Source organism: Symphalangus syndactylus, chromosome 20, assembly GCF_028878055.3.
Source record: "Symphalangus syndactylus isolate Jambi chromosome 20, NHGRI_mSymSyn1-v2.1_pri, whole genome shotgun sequence".
NCBI classification, from domain to species: Eukaryota; Metazoa; Chordata; class Mammalia; order Primates; family Hylobatidae; genus Symphalangus; species Symphalangus syndactylus.
In genome coordinates, this window is record NC_072442.2 from 45,830,497 (window position 1) to 45,852,718 (window position 22,222).

At 57.4% G+C, this 22,222-nt stretch overlaps 1 protein-coding gene across 3 annotated transcripts; it reads right to left on the reverse strand.

The window, feature by feature from the left end:
• Positions 1-1,175: 1,175 nt before the first annotated feature.
• On the reverse strand, positions 1,176-22,182 carry PLCD3 (phospholipase C delta 3). 3 transcript variants are annotated; one of them, XM_063629235.1, is made up of 16 exons: positions 21,886-21,980; positions 18,828-18,922; positions 10,723-10,884; positions 10,414-10,642; positions 9,855-9,984; positions 8,341-8,569; positions 7,816-8,017; positions 7,518-7,662; positions 6,151-6,303; positions 4,863-5,009; positions 4,614-4,764; positions 3,774-3,890; positions 2,961-3,127; positions 2,642-2,777; positions 2,383-2,532; positions 1,176-2,224 (listed from the first exon to the last, which is right to left on the reverse strand). In XM_063629235.1, the coding sequence occupies exons 3-16, from the start codon at positions 10,853-10,855 to the stop codon at positions 2,136-2,138; spliced, it is 2,178 nt and encodes a 725-aa protein (XP_063485305.1). In that variant the 5' UTR covers positions 10,856-10,884; positions 18,828-18,922; positions 21,886-21,980; the 3' UTR covers positions 1,176-2,135. The 3 variants fall into 3 exon arrangements, with proteins under 3 accessions (XP_063485305.1, XP_055113684.2, XP_055113686.2); XM_055257709.2 differs by lacking the exon at positions 18,828-18,922 and having other exon boundaries at positions 21,886-22,058; XM_055257711.2 differs by lacking the exons at positions 2,383-2,532; positions 18,828-18,922 and having other exon boundaries at positions 21,886-22,182.
• Positions 22,183-22,222: the final 40 nt, after the last annotated feature.

A 22,222-nucleotide genomic window follows, 5' to 3' on the forward strand; every position in this document is an offset into this window, starting at 1 on the left:
CTTGCCCTTTCAAGGCAGCCTTCTCAGTGTTGGGCCCTCATCCTGGCCTTCACCCCTTCCTCTTGGTACCAGATACGAAACCAGAGAAGCCAAGCAGGATGGGCACTCAGCCCTGGGTCTAGTGCTCACCTGACCCAGACCCCCCAGCCAGCCTCTGGCCAGACCTGGCTCTGCAGGGGCTGGCCAATGCTAATAGCTCTTCATTTGCTAAAGCTGGACTTAGCCTCACTGTGCCTCCCATCCTGAGGCTGCAGTTTGGCAGCCTGACCCTCTGACAGCCCTGAGTGCCAGATGCCTGGGCTGCCTGGCCCGCCTGGCCCGGCCCGGCCCATTCCTTCTGGGGCCTTTTGATTCTGACGATCCTCTTTCAGACACACAAATTCACCTGAGCCAAACACCACTCCCAGCATGAAGGAGCGGGGGACACTGCCACTTTCTGCATCAGTTCTTGGAGTTGCTAGAAGGTGGAGTCTGCCCCAGCCCTGTGTTTTGGTTTCTGCAGGGCTTGGGGCCAGTTCAAGGCCTATCCCAGCCCAGTTCCAGGCCACCCTCTGGGGACTAATGTCAAGTTCTGCCCTTGTCCAGTGCCGGCACTGTTGCCTGGCAGAACCTAAAACACCAGGCCTCCACATTTCACCCTGCTGGCAGGGGCGGGTGCAGGATTTTCTCCAGATTCTGTCGCCTAGTGTCCAGTGCACTCTCCCAGCATTTCTATAGAGGCGGCCCAAGCAGCGTTTCCAGCCTTTGTGTAAAAGGCTGGCTGGAGGAAGGGAAGCCCATGTCCTTGGGATTTGCCCTACTGAGCAGACAGGGGCCTTGAGCCCAGCCAAGCCTGGAGAGTGGCAGTCTGAGGGTCCCTCAGACTCCTGTCCCCTCCTCATTCAAGGCCCCTCTGTGTGTGTGTGTGTGTGTGTGTGTGTGTGTGTGTTGTGGGGAGGTGCTGACCTTGTGAATTGGCATCCTCAGACAGTCTTGTGATACTCGCAGCAGCTTTAAGCCAGGAGCAGGGGGGTCGCGCTATTTAGAGCTGTGGCATCTCCTGCTGCCACCCCCTGGCTGTCTTAGACAAGTCCATGCCCTGTTGAGGGGAGAGGCCCAAGGAACTCATCCAGCTCTGTCCCTCCTCATAGGCCTGTGGGGGTGGCAGCATAGAGGTGCTCAGGGAATGGCGGTGGTGAAATAAACGTGCTTCTTTATTTTTTAAACTAGATAGGCTCATTCTACTGTCTTCTCCAGGGCTCTTCTATGAAACAGTTACAAACCTACGGCCAGGCCGGGCAGTGGCTCACACCTGTAATCCCAGCACTTTGGAATGCTGGGGCAGGAGGATCACTTGAGGTCAGGAGCTCGAGACCAGCCTGGGCAACATAGGGAGACCCCCCCCCCCGTCTCTACATTAAATTTAAAAATTAGCCAGGTTTGGTGGCCTGTGCCTGTAGTCCCAGCTACTCAGGAGGCTGGGATGGGAGGATCGCTTGAGCCTGGGAGTTCAAAGCTGCAGTGAGCCGTGATTGCAACATTGCACTCCAGCCTGGGCGACAGAGCGAGACCCTGTCTCAAAAATAAAAACCAAAACCTACCGTCAGTTTCCCCAGGGCTTCATACCTCAGCGCTCCCTTCTTGCTTTGAGAAGGGAAGGGGAGCTCAGGTTCTGGAGCTGGAGGGAGGAGTCCAGGAAGGCCTGGGGTAAAAGAGGGCTTAGGGGCTAAGCCCCGGGTGGGGGCCAAGTGGAGTGACTGCGCTCCTCTAGGGGAAGGAGGCTGGGATGGCCCATGGGAGGACAGAGGGGAACTGAGGGCCCACAAGTGTCCTGCTCCCCAAGTCTCCTGGCAGCAACAGGCTTGGCTCCTCATAAGTCACAATGAGGGGTGGGCTGAGAACAAGAGGAGCTGGGGCCATCTCAGGGCCCCAGGGTTGGAGCTCACTGAAGTCACATGAACAGCTTTCTATTCTTCAGGAGGGGCCCAGGCAGCCCTCAGCACCCAGGTGAGACCAGCGCCTGGTGAATGGGCTGAGTGAGCCAAGTGGGTGGGCTGGGGGGCTGGTACTCCCACCACCTGACTCCAGGGGAGGAGAGGGCTCTGCAGGGGATGTGGACTGGCACTCGCAAACCCCAGGGCAAGTGAGCTGGGCCCTCAGGAGCGCTGCATGCGGATTTGGATGAAGAGCGTGGCTGGTGACAGTGAGGCCCCGTCCTTGGAAAGCAGGTGTATGTGGCGGTACCCTGTAGGGAGGACAGCCAGGCCTCAGGTCCTCTGTGCACCCCGGGGGTCTGGCCCAGCCCGGGCCTGCTTCAGGGCAGGAAATTCGAGGCACAAAGGTGAACAGGGTCTGCAGGGCCTGGACCCACATCCCTCTCCATCCCCACCAGCCTCCACCAACCTTGCTTTAGGCTGCTAAGAGGCAGTGTAAACTGGCCCACAAAGTCATTGGGGGAGGTGGCATCATAATCTTCCACCACAAACCGGACCAGTGCCAGCTCTGGAGCCCGCAGCTGGAACTGCAGGGTCTGCCTCCAGCGGGGGTTGAAGCCTAGGGCACAGGGGTGGCAGTCAGAGCCCAGGGGCCCCAGGACCCACCCTGCATCACCCTTAGCTCTCTGCCATCTCCCCCCACCCCACTTCTGCCAGCAGCCGCCCACCATTGTTGAGCACGTAGTCAGTCTCCTGCCGGGCACAGTCTGCAGGCACCCCATGGATCTCAACGCGCACTAGGGGGTCCACAATGGAGTGTGGCTTCTCGGCATTCAGCTTGGGCAGCTGCTGTGCCGTCAGCACCTGTTGGGTGAGGGAGGGAGTGGCTGGGGCCCACGCCCACCTTGGCCATCCCCTCATGGGCCTCAAGCTTACCCCACCCTCACTTGCAGCATGTCCCCAGCCTCCCTTGCCTTCCTCCACCTCACAAAGAGCCTCTCCAGAACCAGTCTGACCCCAGGTTGGGGCCCGTTCCAGCCTGCTGACCTGGATGCTGAGAGTGGTTCTGGGAGGTCCCGGGTACTCAGGGTCAAAGGTCGAGTCAGGTTGCCGCAGGCAGGCAGGTTTCAGGACATAGCCACACTGCCCATTGACCAGGAAGCGCCCGGCATTGAGGTCCATCTCGTAGCCTGGCGTCTGGAAGTTCAAGGCCACTGTGGACACAGCAGAGTCAGAGCAGGGGCTCTTAGCGGCCCTGTTCTCACTACTCAGTTTCAGGGGACTGCATTCCTCCCTACAAAGGGCCTGGGGTCCCACTGTCTGCTTAGTGCTGCTCTGCCCCCACCATGACTTTAGGGGAGGGGGTCATGGACCCAGCCCCCACTGTCACCTGTACTTCTGCCCTGGGATCCCTCAAAGCTGGGGTGGAAGGTGCTGAAAAAGCCACCACCCTCAGGGCCAGGCTTGGGTCAGAGCCAGTGGTCTGAGGAAGCCTGGGGTTTCCATCCTTACCCCAAGGAGACAATACAGCCCTCCTTTGGTGGTGCTCAGCATCCCCCAGAGGACACCCTTGTCAGTGTTGACTTAGCGGGACTGCCAGGTGTGTGGGGGTTGTGTGTGTCCGGGGGAACATGGGAATGGAGGTTTTAATTTCTACCATCATAAAAATGCGAGACCTGTACACTGACAAGAACAAATGAGCCTGATTTGATTTTCCCACCTACATTGCTGGCAACTTTAAAAATAATCAACAAAATGCGTGTTTCCACCGTCTGGAAGGCTGTGTGGGCCCCTCACTGCTGAGGCCTCCCCCACACTGTGGCACCCCGCCTGCTCCCGTTCCTGTGGCCCCCCACTTACCCAGCTGACAGCCTGAGTTCCACATCTCCTGGGGACTGTAGTTGGCTGAGTTCATCCGCAGCCCCAGCGGGTACACGCGGGTCAGCTGGCGGGCATTGTGCCTGACGAAGCTGTTCCCTGGGGCAGAGTTGGGGTGAGACTGTGACAGACTCCGGGGGTCCCTCACCCAAAGCCCCGGCCTGACACCTCCAGGGAACAGAGCCCAAGCCTGTCCCCAGCTCGCCCTGCCCCCGCTCCTCACTCTCTTGTGACCTAGGGTGAGAGGGGAGCTCACTGAGGAGGCTGCAGGGACCCCCTCCAGCCACACAGCCTGGCCCCGAATCCCCAGCCCCCAATTCCCTGCTCCTGACAAAGTTCCAACCAAGTGCATTGAATGCCCACAGCCCTCCAGCTCCACTGCGGTTCCTGGAACTCTTCTCCAGGCCAAGCCCCCAGGCCTTCAACAACCTGTCCCTCTTGTCTGGAAAGCTCTCCCCCCTCTTCACCTGGCTGCTTCCTAGTCCTCCAGGTGATGTGTCCTCGCAGCATCACCTGCCCCAGGAATTCCTCCCCAGTGTCGCAGCAGCTGCTGGGCTCCCCCAGCCCCCAGCCCAGCCTGACCCATTACCCTCTATGGCCGGCCCCACCACAAGGCTCTGAAGGCAGACAGCAGGCAGCCCTCAGCGTGCCTCTCCCCTCCATCCACCCTGGCATGTGCAGGGCCCTCATTCCCTCAGCCCAGCCCCTCTTTAGGGTCCTCTTGACCTCTTTACCGTCCCCCAAAGCCCCCTCAACTCCTTTCCAGACTCCCTTCAGGAGGCCTGTCACCCTCTCGCCCCCAGACTGTGCCCCAGCTCCTACCTGCCTCCCGAATGAGTTTCTTGGCTTTGCGCTCGCTGAGGGAGCTGACCTGGCAGGGCTGCAGGGCGTTGGGGGCAGGGTGCAGGGTCCGCAGGCGGGTAGCGTGGCAGTACACGGCCAGGGCTGACAGCTCTGGGGAGATCTGCTTGGCCTAGGAGACCAGCCTCAGCGGGGATCAGCTGGCCCCCGCTTCCTACACCCGTCCTCCCACATCCCCCCCTTCCCCACCCCACCCATCCGAGTTCTCACCAGCCGCCTCTGCGCTGCAGCCTCCACCTCCTCTTCTTCCTCCTCGTCATCCTCCTCCTCCTCCTCCCGATCTGACAGAGCCCGGCCATCCTCGCTCCGAGCAGCAGGCAGCTTCTTTCCCTTCACCAGGACCCGGCCCTTTAGCTGCTGTGGGGGCCAACGTGGAGGATGAAGGGTTAGGCCTTCTCGCCCCTGTGGCAGCTGGTCAGTCAGTTATTCAACCACCACCATGTGAGGGGCTGGCTAGGGGTGGGAGGCAGGAAAGGAAACACAGAGGTGAGTGATGTTTCTAATAGGAAAGAGTGGAGAACGGCCTAGGAGGCCATCAGGAAGGGATACTTAATAAGATCCCTCAACATCAGAATATACACACCAGCCACTACAATGCACGTGACAGCTCAGGACTGAAAGGGAAGGGGCCCTCTTCAAAAAAGATCTTATGTGGAAGAAGTGAGGCTACAACCTGGAATCACACGATCCTTTTTTGGTACCATTTAAAAGAGAAGACAGTACACGTATGTACACAGGTAATGTGTGTGAGGAAATTCTCGAAGGACACGCAAGAAAGTTGGAGATGGTTACTTCTTGTGAAAGAGGACAGGTCAGTGGAGGGAGGGGAGCACCGTTCATCGCATCCCTTAGTACAGCTCAGTTTTCTTTTACCATATGGGTGTGATTTTCATACTAATAACAAAAATCACGTCTCACACACACACAAGGGTGAGTCAACCCTGCCTGCATGTTGGGGATTGGAAGTAGGAGGAGAGTTTTCTCAAGGAGCCCGACAGGATAAATGTCTGGAGAGGGCCAAGGACGCGCTCTGGTGTCTGGGGGAGAGCAGGAGGCCGCCTCGGGCCCGAGAGTTGGAGAAGTGGATAAGGCCACAGGAAGAGGCAGCTGAAGTCGAGCTGAATTCTAAGCAGGTGACGCTTGGCAAGTGTGGATGGCCGAGAAGGGACTTTCAGGTGGAGAAAGTGTCAAGCGGGGCCTTGCAGGTGGGAATGGCAGAGCCTGCAGGACTCTACCGGCAGGGACACAGGGCCAGCAGGGCAAAGCCAGGTTACAGAAGAGGGTGTGTGTGTGGGGGGGTCTAGTCAAGAATGGAGAGCCAGAGGGCAGCAGAAGGACAAGACCAGGGGATGGCAGACCCCAAATGAACAGAGGAACAGAGAAAAGTTAAGGCAGCGAGAGGTGAGGGGTCCTGAGCCAAGAGGTGGCACGACCAGTGCGGGGAGGCAGACTCCCACCAGACCTCCCTTCACCCAGGCTAGGGGCTGGGGGGCGTCACCTCTGGGGACGGCAGCTCCTCGGGATTTGGGGAGTCCAGCGCCTGTGTCACCAGCATGTCCCCCAGGATGGTGCGGAGGTGGCGGGCCATGGCAGCCTGCTGCTCCAGCCCGCAGTGGTTCTCCAGGGATAGGATGACAGGGTAGGGGGACAGCTGTGGGGGGAAGGGCAGCGGCTCAGAGCCACGCCCCTCCCTCTGCCAGTATCTCCCAACATCTGGCTCCCAGACCCTTCAGGACAGGTAGGCAAAGGCAGGGCTCTGGAGAACCCAGGGAAGCGGGAGACTGTCCGGGAGGCTGAGGGCAGCTGCAGGAATGATTTTCTTTTTTCTTTGAGATGGAGTGTTGCTCTGTCGCCCATGCTGGAGTACAGTGGTGCAATCTCAGCTCACTACAACTCCATCTCCCGGGTTCAGGCGATTCTCCCTGCCTCAGCCTCCTGAGTAGCTGGGATTACAGGTGCCCGCCACCACGCCCGGCTAATTTTTGTATTTTTAGTAGAGATGGGGTTTCACCATGTTGGTCAGGCTGGTCTCAAACTCCCAACCTCAGGTGATCTGCCCACCTCAGCCTCCCAAAGTGCTGGGATGACAGGTGTGAGCCAACAAGCCCGGCCGATTTGTTGTTGTCGTTGTTGTTTATGCTTTGGTCTCTCTCCATCACCCAGGCTGAAGTGCAGTGGCACAGTTAGTCTCCCTGTGTTCTCCAGTCCTGGGCTCAAGTGATCCTCCCACCTCAGCCTCCTGAGTAACTCAGCCTACAGGCACATGCCCCCATGCTCAGCTAATTTTTATTTTTGTTGAGACAGGATGTAGCTATTTGCTCAGGCTGGTCTGGAATTCCTGGCCTCAAGTGATCCTCATGTCAGCCTCCCAGAGTGCTGGGAATACAGGTGTGAGCAACCACACCTGGTCCCATAAATGCTTTTTACATGTGAATGACATTGACCATGTCAGTGATGTGGAAAACTCTCCTCCCATCATTTGCTGATGGGAAGATTTGCACACTGTGACTGAAGTTGCAGTGTTTATGCAGATGCCACTGGTGAGCTTCTCTTACGGCTTATTTATTCTTTGGAAGTCATGATTAAAATGTCCTTCCCTCCCCCAAAGGTTTTCTTCTGGAAACTCTGTGACTTTTAGGACATTTCCCAAATATGAGAGAGGGAATATATTTCCTAAATATGAGGGTGGCATCTCGTTCAGCTTTATGCCACCCCATTGGCCACTTATCCCAGCAGCACTTGGTGAATGAATGATTCTCTGGGCAAGGGTTTCCTCTGGAAGGATGGAGGGCAGCTGGCATGTGAGTGCAGATGGAGGTCATTGGGAAGGCTGTGGGGCTGGGGCTGGGCATCCCATGGGCTCACCGTGAAGGCATGGTCGCGCACGGCTTGGACCACGTCCCGGAAGAGAATCTTGGAGGTGAGGGTATGGCCGTGATAGATGACGGGTTCCCCTCCTGGCCCCTCCCAGCAGTCCAGCTCCACGCAGCGGCATCCCTGGGCAAAGGCCCTGTGGGTGGACAGATGGGTGGATGGGCAAGGTGTTGTGAGAGTGCCACAGAGCAGGGCAGTAGGCAGGCTGGGCCAGGAAGGCCCCAGGAAGCCAGCCCCATGTCTCTCCCCAGGTGGGGCTCCCGGAAACATTCATCCCCTGCTACAGTACCTAACGTAGGCCTCGGTGCTGCTGGGCCCCCCGATCTGGGAGTCGGTCAGATAGGTGTTGTGGGAGGAAGAGATGAAGTAGTGGGCGAGGGGCTGGTTCATGTCCTGGAACACACACGTGTGGGTGTTGTCCAAGGCAGCCCCCTCCGGCGACAACAGGTACATCATGAAGCCATCCAGTGTCATCAGCTCATGCTGCTTGGCTGCAGGGGTGGCAGGAGAGGGCATCAGGCCACATGGGGATCCCCCATGTCCAGCTTCCAATGCCCCCAAGGCCCACTCAACTTAGGAATAATGGCTAGACAATCTACTGACTAGACTCCACGTAAGTCATGCCACTTAACCTTCCACCAGCCCCTGGGAGGAAGATGCACTGTTGTGCCATTTTACACATGTGGAAGCTGAGTCTGGAGGAGGCGAGGTAACCTGCCCGAGATGGTGCCCGCGCCAGCCCGCAGCAGAACCCGCTTAGCTGGGAACACAGCTCTGTCAGGTGCCATGACCTGGCCGTGCCACCCCCCCCCACCTGTCTCGTTGAGCTCGTAGGTCTGAATGAGCTGCTGGGCGCGGGCCAGTGTGGCGCCCTCCTCGCCCTGGTCCTCCAGGAACTCCAGCAGCTCAGGGGCACTCAGCACGCGGTCCTCGCCCGAGTACTGATGGAAGATCTCCTCCAGCTCTGGCCGCTTCAGCAGCCGCCGCAGGAACTCCTCGATCTCAGCCCCCTCTAGACGGTCATTGTTGGAGTGGTCACACTCCTGGGGAGCAACAGGAGAAGCTCAGAGGAGGCGGACGCTCCAGGAAACCTGGCCCCTTTGACCCATCTGTCATCTACCACATCTGAGAAGGCAATGTTCCCCATTTCACAGGTGGAAAACAGAGTAAGACTTGTGACTCTAGCTCACACAGCTGGTAACTGCAGGGCAGGATTTTTGGGTTTGTTTTTTAGGTTTTTTGTTTGTTTGTTTGGTCTTGCTCTGTTACCCAGGCTGGAGCGCAGTGGCATGATCATAGCTCACTGCAGCTTCCAAGGCGTGATCTCAAGTGATCCTCCCACCTCAGCCTTCCAAATAGCTGGACAGCTGGGACCACTGGTGTGCACCACTGCACCTGGCTAATTTTTGTATTTTTTGTAGAGATGGGGTCTTGCTATGTTGCCCAAGCTGATCTCAAACTCCTGGCTTCAAGCAATCCTCCCGCCTAGGCCTCCCAAAGTGCTGGGATGACAGGGGTGAGCCACTGAGCCTGGCCAGCAGGGCTGGACTTTAAAGAAGGTGTCTCTGGTTCAGTGTCTGCCCCTCTGCACCATAACCTACCCCAAGAATCAAGATGTGGAAGGAAAAATGGTGACCCTGGGCCAAGACAGGGCCCTTGGGTCCTCACACTCCCCTAGGTGGACACGTTACTATACTGACACGCACATATTCACACCCAGGGTCATTGAACAAGTCAATGAGAATTCATGGAGCATCCCTGTGAAGCTGTGGCCCAGGGGTCCAGCTGCCATGGGCTCTCCTGTCTTTCGGGGTCACAGGTGGGTCCCACCGTCCACATGCACACAGAGGTCTGCCATGGGCTCCAGCTGGGCCATAGCTGCAGAGCCCACTCCTGTGTGCCCCTGTGCTCCCATGCATGAGGTGCCAACACGTGCCACAGTGGAGGGTCTGCGTGCAGAAGGGTGCACACGTGTACCTGTGCACATGCACGCCTGTATCCTGGCTCCTGCCTGTGCCCCCACGTGCAAAAGGTGCCCTGCAGACTCAGGGAAATGAAAACAGCTTTGCTGCTCACTTTGGAGGGGTAGGAACTGAGGGTGAGGAAAGTTCTGGGCCCTGGCTCCCCACTCCCTTCCTGGCCCAGTGGCCTCAGGGGAGGCAAAAGGCTAACTAAACCCAGATGTTGCCTTTGTGCAGGGAAAGGCTGCTCACTCCAAAAAAGCTGCAGGTGGAGAGGGCAGGGGAGCTGATGACTCAGATGGCTGGGGGCAGGCAGAGGTCAGAGTGATGGCAGAGCCAGGGGCCGGGGTTCAGGGCGGAAGCCCACCTTGAAGAGGAGGTAGGCGTACATGTCGTTCATGTCCACGTTGACCATTCTCAGCAGGCTCTTGATCTCCTTGAAGCTCATCTTGCTGTCCTGGTTGGAGTCAGCCCGGTGCAGATAGGAATGGATCCAGGTGTGGGTGCTCAGGAAATAACAGCAACACGCCAGGCTGCCCCCATCCCCCAGGTAACTGGCCGGTAAGTCACCCCCACCTGGGTCTGGGGGCTCCCCAGTTTAGGGGCTATACTTTCCCCTTGGCTTGTGGACTACCCGAGCACGGTAGCAGCGTCTCCTCCGCAGGACTGGGGCTTACCAAAGTCCTCCGCAGGCCTGGGGCTTACCTGTCTCCACCCTCAGAAGGCCTCAGGCCTCCCTGAAGGAGGGGCCGCGCCACCCCTCCTGGTGGGAGCTTGGGCCTAGCCAGGGCGCGTGTCCCCACCCTCAGTTTCGAAGACCAAGGTCTCTGACCCAGACTGTGCGCCCTCAGGACAGGGGCCCTGCCTCCCCTGGGCGTGGCGGCTCTCCAAAGATGGGGCCCTCCGTCCCAGCCCCGGCAGGATATTGGTCTAGCCGCTCGCGCTGGCTCATGGCGTCCAGGCGCGCGCGGAGCTTGGTCAGACCGCGCACCCAGCGCTGCGCTTCCTCAGCCGTGGGCGCCGCCAGGTCCAGGTTCTTGCGGCGGCCCTTGAAGGCGATGGTGAGGCAGCGCGCCGGCGCGAAGGCACCCCCGAAGCGCCGCAGGCCCTCGGACTGGTGGCCCTCGCGGACCGCCTCGATGTGCTGCACGAAGACTGAGAGGAGGGCCGGGTCAGGGCGGAGGGCCGGGCCTGTCCCCACCTCCCTGCCCGCCCGGCGCTCCCCGGCCGCTCACAGATGTGCTGCGATGGCGCGCGCGGGATGCGCCGCTGGAACCACACGCTCAGACCGTCCTCCTGCAGCCGGTACAGTCGCTCCTTGTGCCACGTGCGCGAGCGGATCTTGCGGAGCCGGGAGCCCCGCAGCATGGCGCGCACGTCCTCGTCCTCCGTCAGGCCTGCCGGGGCGGGAGGACCCGGGGCGTCAGGCCGTCCCTGCCCAGAGGCTCCCCTGCCCTACCCCGCTAGGACCTGCTGCTCCTTCCTCCAGCCTCTCCAAACCCAGGCCTTCGCCCCACAGTAAGCTTCCCTGCCCCTCGCAGGACTCCCCTCCTCCCCGATTGTAAGAAGCCTCCTGCACTGGGTTTGGCTTTAAGCTTTGGAGCCCTAAGCGCCCCCTAACCCCTGCTCGTACCCCATCTCCCTCCTTCCTTCCAAGCAGCGGCCTCTGCAGTCCCTCAGTGTGGAACTGCCCTCGGACAATGCCTGGGACTCGGGCCTCACTAAAGGTTGCCCTTTCTGGCCGGGCGCAGTGGCTCACGCCTGTAATCTCAGCACTTGGGAGGCCCAGGTGGGTGGATCACTCGAGGTCGCGAGTTCGAGACCAGCCTGGCCAACATGGTGAAACCCCACCTCTACTAAAAATACAAAATTAGCTGGGTGTGGTGGCACATGCCTGTAATCCCAGCTACTCGGGAGGCTGAGGCAGGAGAATTGCTTGAACCCAGGAGGCGGAGGTTGCCATGAGCCAAGATGGTGCCACTGCACTGCAGCCTAAGCAACAGAGTGAGACTGCGTCTTAACAAAAAAAAAAAAAAAGTTGCCCTTTCTGCCACTATCCCCTACCACATGGCTTCCAGCCTTCAAGTCCAGAATTTGCCACCAATAGCCTTTTTCCCTTGACGTGAAACCATAGCCATCAGGAAGGTCTCACCATCTAACCTAGATCTCTCTTGCTGTAACCCAAGCACCTTGCCTCTGCTTTCCCAAAGACAAGGAGGACAGCAGAGGCCACCCTGGCTCCAGGGTCACAGGCCAAGGACTCCAGGATCAGCCCTGCCCAGTTGATCTCCAGGCATGGGAGGCTGAGGCATGAGAATCACTTGAATCCGGGAGGCGGAGGTTGCAGTGAGCCAAGATTGCGCCAGCCACTGCACTCCAGCTTGGGCAACAGAGTGAGACTCTGTCTCTAAAAAATAAATAAATAAATATCTCCTGTGTGCAGGCCCTGCTCATGTACTAACAGACAAGGAAACTGAGGCTCAGGGAAGCTTAAGTAAGTTGTCAGAATTCCATATTGGTAGAAGCCACTTTGGGCTCTGGAGGTCGGGGTCCAGCGCCTCTGCCCTTGGGCCCTGCACTGCACGGCTCTTCTAGTGCTCCTAAATTCAGAAGTCTGGGGAGTAAGTCTCAACTCTGTCACTTCCCAGTTATTTAATACATGGCCCCAGTGGTACTAACCTGGCACTAAGCCTCATGTTCTCCATCCATAAAATGGAGACCACAATCATACCTGCTGCAAAATCCAAAATTCAGAGGTTTCTGCAGCATGACCGAACTGTGCCCCGGAGAGGTTTGGCCCTTTCCTGGCTCTGGCCCCCTGGAACACGTGATGCCCAGTCCAGATAGTGCCACGCCCTGCTCTACAATGCCTCAATGAGAGTCACAACCAAAGATTTTTGAGTCAGAGGACAATAGAGGAGGTGGGAAACTGGGTAAACGGAGAGTCCATGGCCTTTGGAGGTGGGGCACAGCCTGGAGTGAATGAGGGCCCAGAGTTTCCAGAGAACCAGAGTATAGATCCGTGTGTGAAGCCTCCACATATTCTAATGTTGGCAACGAAATCAAATTGAAAAAAACAAAAACCAATAACCCCTGTGCGGGCCAAAAGAAGTATGACAGTGGGCCTCTCTTCCTCCCTTTATTTCGACAAGCCCCTAATACTGGGTTTGGCTTTGTGATCCCAAGGCCCTGGCTTGCCCAATTGCAAATTCTGACCTAAGGAATTGAGTCTATATCTCTGGACCATCTCCTCTCACCCTCTTTTGGACCCTTTTGTAGGATCCTTCTCCCTTCTCTTCCTCCTGAGTCCTTGAAGGACCAGTTCAGATATCACCTCCTCCAGGAAGCCTTCCTTGATTTGTCCTCAAGTGGGCATTCTCCCTCTCTGACCACTAAGCACTTTTTGCTTTAATTAAAATAAAACACAAAACCTGCCTATATACTTTAATAAATCTGAGGGCAGAATGAGGTCTTATCTCCTCACCGCAGTGCTCATCCCAGAGCCAGGCTACCAGCTAGTGTTGACTGAAGGGGCAGACAGGTAGACGGGCAGATGGGGGGACTAAGCGAATTCTACCCCCAGCTCTGCCCCATCTGTCTGGAGTTCAGGGCAGAGGCCTCGCAGGTCAGGGTTTGTCAACCTTAGCTGTGCATCGGAATTACCCAGGAGAGGCTGCAGACACCACAGCCCAGGGCATCTCACCCAGCTGGTGTGGGATGGGGCCTGGGCATCTGTATTTTTAAAACCCACTTTGTCCATGGCTGAAAATCAGGGTCTCAGAGGCAAGAGGAGAAATCCACCTCCTTAAGAGGCCATAACCTCTCTGGGGCCAGCCTGTGGCCCTTACAGCTCCAGAGGGTCCCTCAGGGTCTAGACTGTGGCCCTCTGAGTGAATGCCCACTCGGTGTCCCCTGGTCAGGAAGGGGAAAGTGGAACCCTCCTTTTTCCAGACAAAAAGCTGGGCGTACATGGCACGTGCCAGGCTGAGGGGCTCACCAGAGCCCCCCACCCACCAGGTCCAGGTAGCCTCTAAATGGTCCCATCCTGAGCAATGACAGGGTGAGGGCAGAACGGTCAGGGGGAGCCTGCAGTGCCACCACACTTAGGCACACCCTCCTACACCACCTTGGCCATGGGAAAGGGGACTGCTCGTTGCCATGACAAGCAGGCTCTGCAGCCGGGGCCGCCTCCCCTACCTAGGCCGGCCCTCTGATGCCAAGCCCATGGGTGTGGGGGAGGTGAGTGACTAAGGCCGGAAATGGGGGTGAGTCACCGGGGCCTGCTCTGTCCAGAGCCTTCTGCAAACAGGCCATCAACACAGGCAGCCTGAACGCCTGACTGGGCCCCCACTTGGGCAGGCTCCCAGTGGAGGGGGCCCCTACTCCTGGCCCCTTACCCTCAGCTCCCCAGGAACCTGTTGGGGGAAGGGGTGACATTCCAGGCTGCCCCGCAAACTGGCACTGCCCCCCAACCACACACCCAATGGAAAAGCCAAACAGAAGGAGGGTGCAGTCCAGGGGGGCCAGGTGCTGAGTCCCTGGGTGGGTGCTTCTGTTTCCCCACTGCTCATGCTTCTGAACCCTGGGGTAGTGAGAGGACTGGGGTGTCCAGCAGGAAGGGCAGGACCAACAGAGGTAAGGAGGCAAGGTCAGAGGGAGGGCTCAGGGCCGGGGCAGTGATGCTGCGAGGACCGTGGCTCTCTGTCCAGCCACCCAGTAGACATTTATAGGTCCTGCCAGGCCCAAACCCACAGATGTCGCCTTGACCTTGTTCCTACCTGCTCTGAGCAGGTGCACAAGCCGCCCACCTCCTACTGTTCCCGTGGGGTTTGTATCTACTTGAACCATCTCTGCCTTGATCCTGCAGCTGCTGGGCGGGTGACTGAGTGGGTGGAGACAATCACAAAATAATAGCAGTGAAAATGAGGGCAAACGAGAGCCAAAAGGTAGAAACAACCTGAGTGCTCATCAACAGATAAGCCTGTAATCCCAGCACCTTTGGAGGCCAAGGCAGGCGGATCATTTGAGGTCAGGAGTTCGAGACCAGCCTGACCAACATGGTGAAACCCTGTCTCTACAAAAAATACAAAACATTAGCCAGGCATGGTGGCTCACACCTGTAATCCCAGTACTTTGGAAGGCCGAAGCAGGCAGATCATTTGAGGTCAGGAGTTCGAGACTAGCCTGACCAACATGGTGAAACCGTGTTTCTATTTAAAATATAAAACATCAGCTGGGCATGGTGGCTCACACCTGCAATCCCAGCACTTTGGGAGGCTGAGGCATGTGGATCATTTGAGGTGAGGAGATCGAGACCAGCCTGACCAACATGGTGAAACCCTGTCTCTACAAAAAATACAAAACATTAGCCTAGCATGGTGGCCCACGCCTGTAATCTCAGCTACTAGGGTGGCTAAGGCAGGAGAATGCTTGAACCCGGAAGGCAGAGGTTGCAGCGAGCTGAGATTGTGCCACTATACTCCAGCCTTGGTGACAGGGCAAGACTCTGTCTCAACAAACAAAACAAAACAAAACAAAACAAACAAAAAACAGATGAGACAGATGAATGCATAAGCAAAATATGGTTTATCAATACAATGGAATAGTATTTAGCCATGTAAAGGAGTGAAATCTGATGCACGCTACAATATGGATGAACCTTGAAAACATCATGCTAAGTGAAAGCAGCTAGACCCCAAACGACAAATACTATGTGATTCCACCCATGTGAGGTACCCAGAGCAGCAAGTTCATAGAGACAGAAAGTAGCTGGGAGGGTACCAGGGGCTGGAATGGGGAGGTAATGGAGAGTTACTGCTTGATGGTTAGTTTCTGTTTGGATGATGAAAAAGTTTTGGAAATAGGCAACAGTAATGGTTGCACCACAGTGTGAATGTACTTAATGCCAGTGAATTAACCACTTAAAAATGGTTGCAATGGCCAATTTCATTATATATATTTAACATATATATATATATTTTTTTTTTTTTTTTTTTTTTGAGATGGAGTCTCGCTCTGTCGTCCAGGCTGGAGTGCAGTGGCACAAACTCGGCTCACTGCAAGCTCCGCCTCCTGGGTTCACGCCATTCTCCTGCCTCAGCCTCCTGAGTAGCTAGGACTACAGGCACCCGCCACCACGCCTGGCTAATTTTTTTTGTATTTTTTAGTAGAGACGGGGTTTCACCGTGTTAGCCAGGATGGTCTCAATCTCCTGACCTCATGATTCACCCGCCTCAGCCTCCCAAAGTGCTGGGATTACAGGCATGAGCCACTGCGCCCAGCCTTTTTTTTTTGAGACAGAGTCTCGTTCTGTTGCCCAGGCTGGAGTGCAGTGGCACGATCTCAGCTCACTGCAACCCCCACCTCCCGGGTTCAAGTGATTTCCAGCGAATTGTTGTATTTTTAGTAGAGATGGGAGTTCACCATGTTGGCCAGGCTGGTCTCGAACTCCTGACCTCAAGTGATCCACTCACCTCAGCCTCCCAAAGTGCTAGGATTACAGGCGTGAGCCACAGCACCTGGCCTATTTTACCATAATTTTTAAAGTTTAATGATATAATATGCTGGAAACCATTGTATACTTTTTTTTTTTTTTTCTGAGACAGGGTCTTGCTCTGTAGCCAGACTGGGGTGCAGTGGCACAATAATGGCTCACTGCAGCAGCCTCAAACTCTTGGGCTCAAACAATCCACCTACCTCAGCCTCCCGAGGAGCTGGGACTACAGACTTGCACTACCAGGCCTGAATAATTTTTAAACTTTTTTGTAGAGTTGGGGTCTCACTATGATGCCCAGGCTGGTCTCAAACTCCTGGCCTCAAGTGATTCAATAGCCTCTGCCTCCCAAAGTGCTCCGCACTGTGTACTTTCAATGGATAAATTATAAGGTATGTGAATTAATATCTCAAAAATGCTGTTAAAGAGGCAGACAGCCAGGTCAGCACCCGGTGGGGCTGAAACGTGATGGAAGTTGGGGGAGTCTGACCCCAAACAGCTGTGTGTGGCCACAACAGGCACAAGCACATGGAGCCTGGTTTAGGCCTGGCCCATAGTGCGTGCTCAGCAAATGATCACAAAGAAGGAAACTGAGGCAGGGCTCTGGGGAAGTGAGTCAGTGCCCCGGGTGGGAAGAGGCACCCATGAGTTCTGATCCATCTGTCCCCTTAGTATCATGGCCTCCAGCTGGTACCTTCCCCAGACCAGGACAGCGGCATCTCCCGCCCAATTCGGTGTTGTCAGCTGGGGCTCAGACACCTTCCCAAGCTGCCTGCTTATCTCAGCCTCCAGAGGGGGGTCAGGCGTGGTGAGGAAAGGGCAGGCCCAGTTTCTCAACTTCCACCTGCAGCCCGGGTGGTTTGGGGCGTGGATGGTCTGGGGCCTGAGCAGTTCTGTAAGGGTAGCCAAGACCAGGGACCAGAAACTACCTCATGTCAGCGCTGGAAGGGGCCCCAAATCCCACCCTTTTCACAGGTGCACCACTGAGCTCAGAGAGGACAAGCCCTGTGTGCTGAAGACAGTGCAGGTCGCCCCCAGGCAGGGATGGATACAGAGGCTGTGCGGTGGAGACAGGCGTGAGGGCTGCTGGCGGGGCGGGTGGGAGTTCTGTCCTGGCTTGTCCCGGAGGGGTGGCATGCAGGGCAGGGTGTGTGCGGGGTGTGTGCATAGGCAGGGAGTGTGTGTGTGTGAGAGAGACAGTGTGTGTGTGTGTATGAGTGTGAGTGAATGTGTGTGTGTGCGTGTGAGAGACAGTGTGTGTGTGTGTGTGTGTGTATGAGTGTGAGTGAATGTGTATGTGTGTGTGTGAGAGAGACTGTGTGTGTGTGTATGAGTGTGAGTGAATGTGTGTGTGTGCGTGTGAGAGACAGTGTGTGTGTGTGTATGAGTGTGAGTGAATGTGTATGAGTGTGTGCGTGTGAGAGAGACTGTGTGTGTGTGTGTGAGTGAATGTGTGTGAGTGTGTGCGTGTGAGTGTGTGTGTGTACAGGGTTCATGGGTGGAGAGGGTGGAAGGTGGGCCAGCCAGGGGGAAACAGGCGGCTCGCACTCGGGAGGTGCACACAGGGCTCCACAGGAATGCGACTCATGCAGGGAACTGCTACAGCCAGCAGCCATGGCCAAGGCCGAGCAGGGAGTAGAGAAAGAGTGTTTCCAGGTGGCCGGGGCTGTGAGATTCTAGGAGAGGACACACAATGGCGAGGGGGCCCAGAGACCCTCCCACCCTAATCCTTTAACCAGCAGGCAGCCTCCACACCTCAGGCACCAAGCCTGTCCCCCGTGACCCAGCTGGCTGCCACACCCAGGGCCGGAGCCTGGCGGGGGCTCGGCGCCAGAGTCCATAACATTCCTTGGAGAATCAACAAAGTCAGGAAAGGCAGGCGGTGCGTCCCTTGGCCCTGGGCCGGACACAGCAAGGGGGGGATGGCAGCACCCTTTTCTGTGGGGTCAGAACAGGCATGAAGTCTGGTTGGGTGCAGAAGTCAGGGTAGGGGACAGGGAAAGATGTGACGGGGACCACAAGGCCTGGCAGAGCCAGCCCCCTAGTCCCACCTAGCATGCCCCTGCTTAGACTGGAGGGCCGCCCAGCTTACCCACCACCCAGGCCAGGCATCTGCCAGGGCTGGGGGTTGTTCTGAAGACCCTCACCTGCCAAGTCACCCACGGCAGTGCCACTTACCCTGCGGAAGACATCCCAGGCAGGCCATGGGCCGAGCCCTCTTGCTCAGGAGCACTTGGTAGTGTGTGTAGGCTGGGGAGGCAAGGGGGCAGGATTCTGCCCACTCAGGCCTCTGCCCATGGGGAGGATGAGGGGCAGGGGCGGAGCATCAGGGCACAGGCACACACAGGGCTCTGGGGACACAGGGCTGCCAGAGAAAATCCAGGACACCCGTTAAATGTGAAATTCAGATAAAAAATAATTTTTTAGTATAAATACATTCCAAATTCCGCATTTAGCGGAATTCCAAACTTAACCAGGTGTTCTGTATTTTATTTGGCAGCCCTGTGAGGACGCTCCTGGGGGACTGGCAGGGCCCCCATGGGAGAGGAGAGGCCAGCAGGCCCCCTGCAGGTATCAGCTTCTCTATCAGTCGCTGTGTGACAAGCACGGACTCTGGGCCACACTGCTTGGGTTCAAATTTTCTCTCAGCTACTTCCCAGCTTTGAACCCTAGGCAAGTTACCAAACCTCTCTGAGTCTCAGTTTCCTCATCTGTAAGAGAAGGCTACTGGTACCACCTACCTCATATTAGTGTGAGCATTAAATGAGATAATATGCGAAAAGCGCCTGGGACAGTGACAAAATTGTTCATTAGTATTCACCAGGCTAGCCAAGAATGGTAGCTTACACCTGTAATCCCGGCACTTTGGGAATCCAAGGCAGGAGGATCCTTTTAGCCCAGGAGTTCAAGACCAGCCTGGACAACACAGTGAGACCCCAACTCTACAAAAAATAGAAACAAAATTAGCTGGATGTGGTGGTACCCAGTCTCCCAGTCTCCTGAGTCCCAGCTACTCGGGAGACTGAGGTGGGAGGATCACTTGAGCTCAGGAATTTGAGGTTGCAGTGAGCTGTGACTGTGCCACTGCACTCCAGCCTGGGTGACAGAATGAGACCCTGTCTCATAAACAACTAACAACAACAGCAACAACAAAAAGTATTCACTGGGAGCCATCATGGAAAACTAGGCTCTGGCAGCAGGCAGGCATGTGGCCTTGGGCGGTGATTTCACCCCTCTGCCTTGAGCTTCCTGTCTATAATGTGACATGAGGACAGCACCTCCCGCACAGGGATGCCTGAGGATTAAGCAGGATCAGGTCTGATGCAAGCTCAGCACAGTGCCTCGCGCATGGCGGGTGCTCACTGGGCTCTAGCGCTCCTCTCTCTTCAATGATTCCCTGCACGTCAGCAGAGCCCAGCCCAGGAGCAGGGGACTGGAGGGGGACAAAGGACTCCCACTCACTGTGGGGGTGTTTTCTTCCTCCTTCCCCACTCATCTGGGTCTCCCTAGTGTGGCCCTAGAAGGTTTTTCCTTCCTCAGGCCCCTCTGAGCCACTCCCTGCCCTAGTCCCTTGACCTGATTTGATATAAAATCTATTCTCTGTTAGGCTAAGGGGTGTGGTGATGGCAGGGGCAGAGCGAGGCGGGGGAGGCTACCTGGGTGACAGGCCTAGGCCTTGGCCTCTGATGGCCCAAGGGGCTGGGCCCCAAGACTGGGTTTCCTTCTCCACCCTGTCCCTGGGCTCCCTATGGCCTGGGGAAGGGACATTCCCAACAGACTCGGACTCAACATTCTTCTCTCTGCAGTCACTCAGCAGGACAGGGCAGTGGTAAGGAATGAGGGTGGCCTAGATGACATTCTGATATCTATGTAGTTCCCGAGAGTGTCACCTTGATGAGGTGCCCAGAGCTCCTGTGCAGCCTTACTCAGCTGTTGAGTACCGAGGCCCGGGCTCAGCTGTAGTTATTTGTCTGCATGTGACTCTGCCCACTAAACTGTGCACTCCCTGAGGGCAAAGCTCTGTGCTACTCATCTCTGTAGCCCCAGCCCCTGGCACAGCACTCTGGCCCACTAATGGCGCTCAGCAAACGTGTGGGATGAAGAGGCCAATGGACACGGGGCCTCCCCTCAGCCCTTCTGCAGCACCCATGACCCTGCCGGGGCTGACTCCCAGGGCTATGCTCAGTCATCCCCAAACCACACCATTTCTTAGCCCAGAGAATGACACCCGTCAATCACAGAATCCAGCCCAGTCTATCTCCTGGGAGTTCTGGGGTCCATCCTGGGTGTCCCCCAAGTCTGGTCCCCACCCCTTGCCCAACTAACTCCTCAGCCTCCCTCCTTGGGTCTCCCTGTTTCTCCCCTGCCTTCGTCCAACCTGCCCCCCACTCTCCACACTCACTCCTGCCCAAGCCCTTTCTGGGGCTCCTGATGCCCTCCAGATAAAGTCCATGACTCTCCAGCGAGGGCCTGGAGGAGCTCCTCCCACCCCCAGCCTCTCCCCTTTGCCACTCCCGTCTTCCTCAGCTGGGGCCAGCCAGGGCCTGCTGGCTCCCCAGCCCCTCATGTGCTGCCCCCTGTTCCCCCACCCCCAAGGTCCTGTTCCTTTGTTTCACTGACTGATCTCCCTGCTGGAACCTCAGCTCTCTAACACAAGAGCCCCAGGGCGGAGCATACCATAGGCACTCCACAAGTGCTTGTACCACAGTACCATACCATGGGCACTGCATAAGTGCTTGTCCAATGCATGCACAGTTGAATGGATGGCAGGGTAGAGACTGTGTCCTATGTCTCAGTAACCAGAGTGCCAGGCACAGCGCCCAGACATAGTCAGCGCTCAGGTGGAATGAGTGAAGGTAACAAGAAGGCAAAACTGGCAATCAGGACCCCTGAATTCTGCCCCAAGTTTTACACGGGGTCCCTGGCAGCCTCGTCCTTCTGTTCCGGAGTTCCACACCTAGCCTCTCCATCACTGACTATTCTACCAATGGCAGGCCCAACGCAGCACTTCAGTGGCACGGTCCTTTCCACGTCAGACAACACTCTCGCACACACCCTCTCATTCAAGCCCTCCACTGCTCTGAGGGTCCCACTTTTCCCAGACTCTGAGAGGGTACCAGGGCCCATGTGGTGGGGCACCACCAGGGTGCCAGTCACACTTTGCCCTTTGTTGGCTGTGTGGTCACAGGCAAATTCCTTGCCGTCTCTGAGTCCGTTTCCTCACCTGTGAAATGAGGATTCACCTCCTACCTAGGAAGTCGAGGAAGATTGCAAGACACCACCTGTGTAACCCACCCAGTGCCAGCTGCCTCTGTGATGTTCCAGTGAGCCACAGTTACATTCCTTTTCCACGACTGACTTCCCCAAATCTGAGAGGAGAGCCTTGGCTTTCGGACGTAGGCTGTTAGACCAGTCCTGCCACAGCAGTGTGGCTGTGGCCGCCTCTGTGGGGCCGCGGGTTGGAGGGCTGCTGCGGAGGCCAGCCTCTTCTGCGGAGGCCAGCCGTAAACTCGCATCCTTCCTAAGGGCCGCCAAGACCCCGAGACACCCTGGCAGACCCTAGATACCGCTGGGGAGCCGGACGAGGGACACCCCAAGCCTCCCTCTCCCGCTCCACTCTCCCTGGGGACCCCACCAGCGCCCCGTGCCCGAATTCGCGCTCCAGACGCCCCGCGAGCGCCCCCTGGTGGGAAGCAAAGAACATCCTGGGCGCCCGGCTCGCCCCGGGACCCTCGGATGACCCCAGGTGCAACCCCCGGCTAGACGGAGCTGGCCCTCCGCCCCTAGCCATAGCCTCCCAGCCCCGTGCAGTCTGGGGAGTCCACGAACTGCTCCCTGGAGCGCCCCAGACTGGGCCCCTGGGAACGGTCCGCGCCCACCCCACCGCCCCCTGCCCGTCACTGACCCATCTTCTTCAGCGCCCGCAGCCCGGGCCTCTTGGTGCCGCCATCGGAGGGAGTCGGCGGGGACGGGAGAGCGACCGGCGCCGCGACTTGGGCTGCGACCTGGGCGGCCACCGGGGGCTCCTCGGGCGGGCGGCGGCAGCGCCTCCAGCGGCCGCACAGCATGGCTTGGCGGGGGGCCGGGGCCGGGCCCGGGGTCTGCACGCGGGGACAGGGCAGCGAGGCGCCGCTCTGGCCCGGCCCCGGCTCTGAGCGAGGCAGCGAGCGAAGAAACTTAGCGGCGCGGGAGGGAGTCGGAGGAGGCAGCAGGAGGCGGGGCGGGGCGGGAATGGGGAGGGG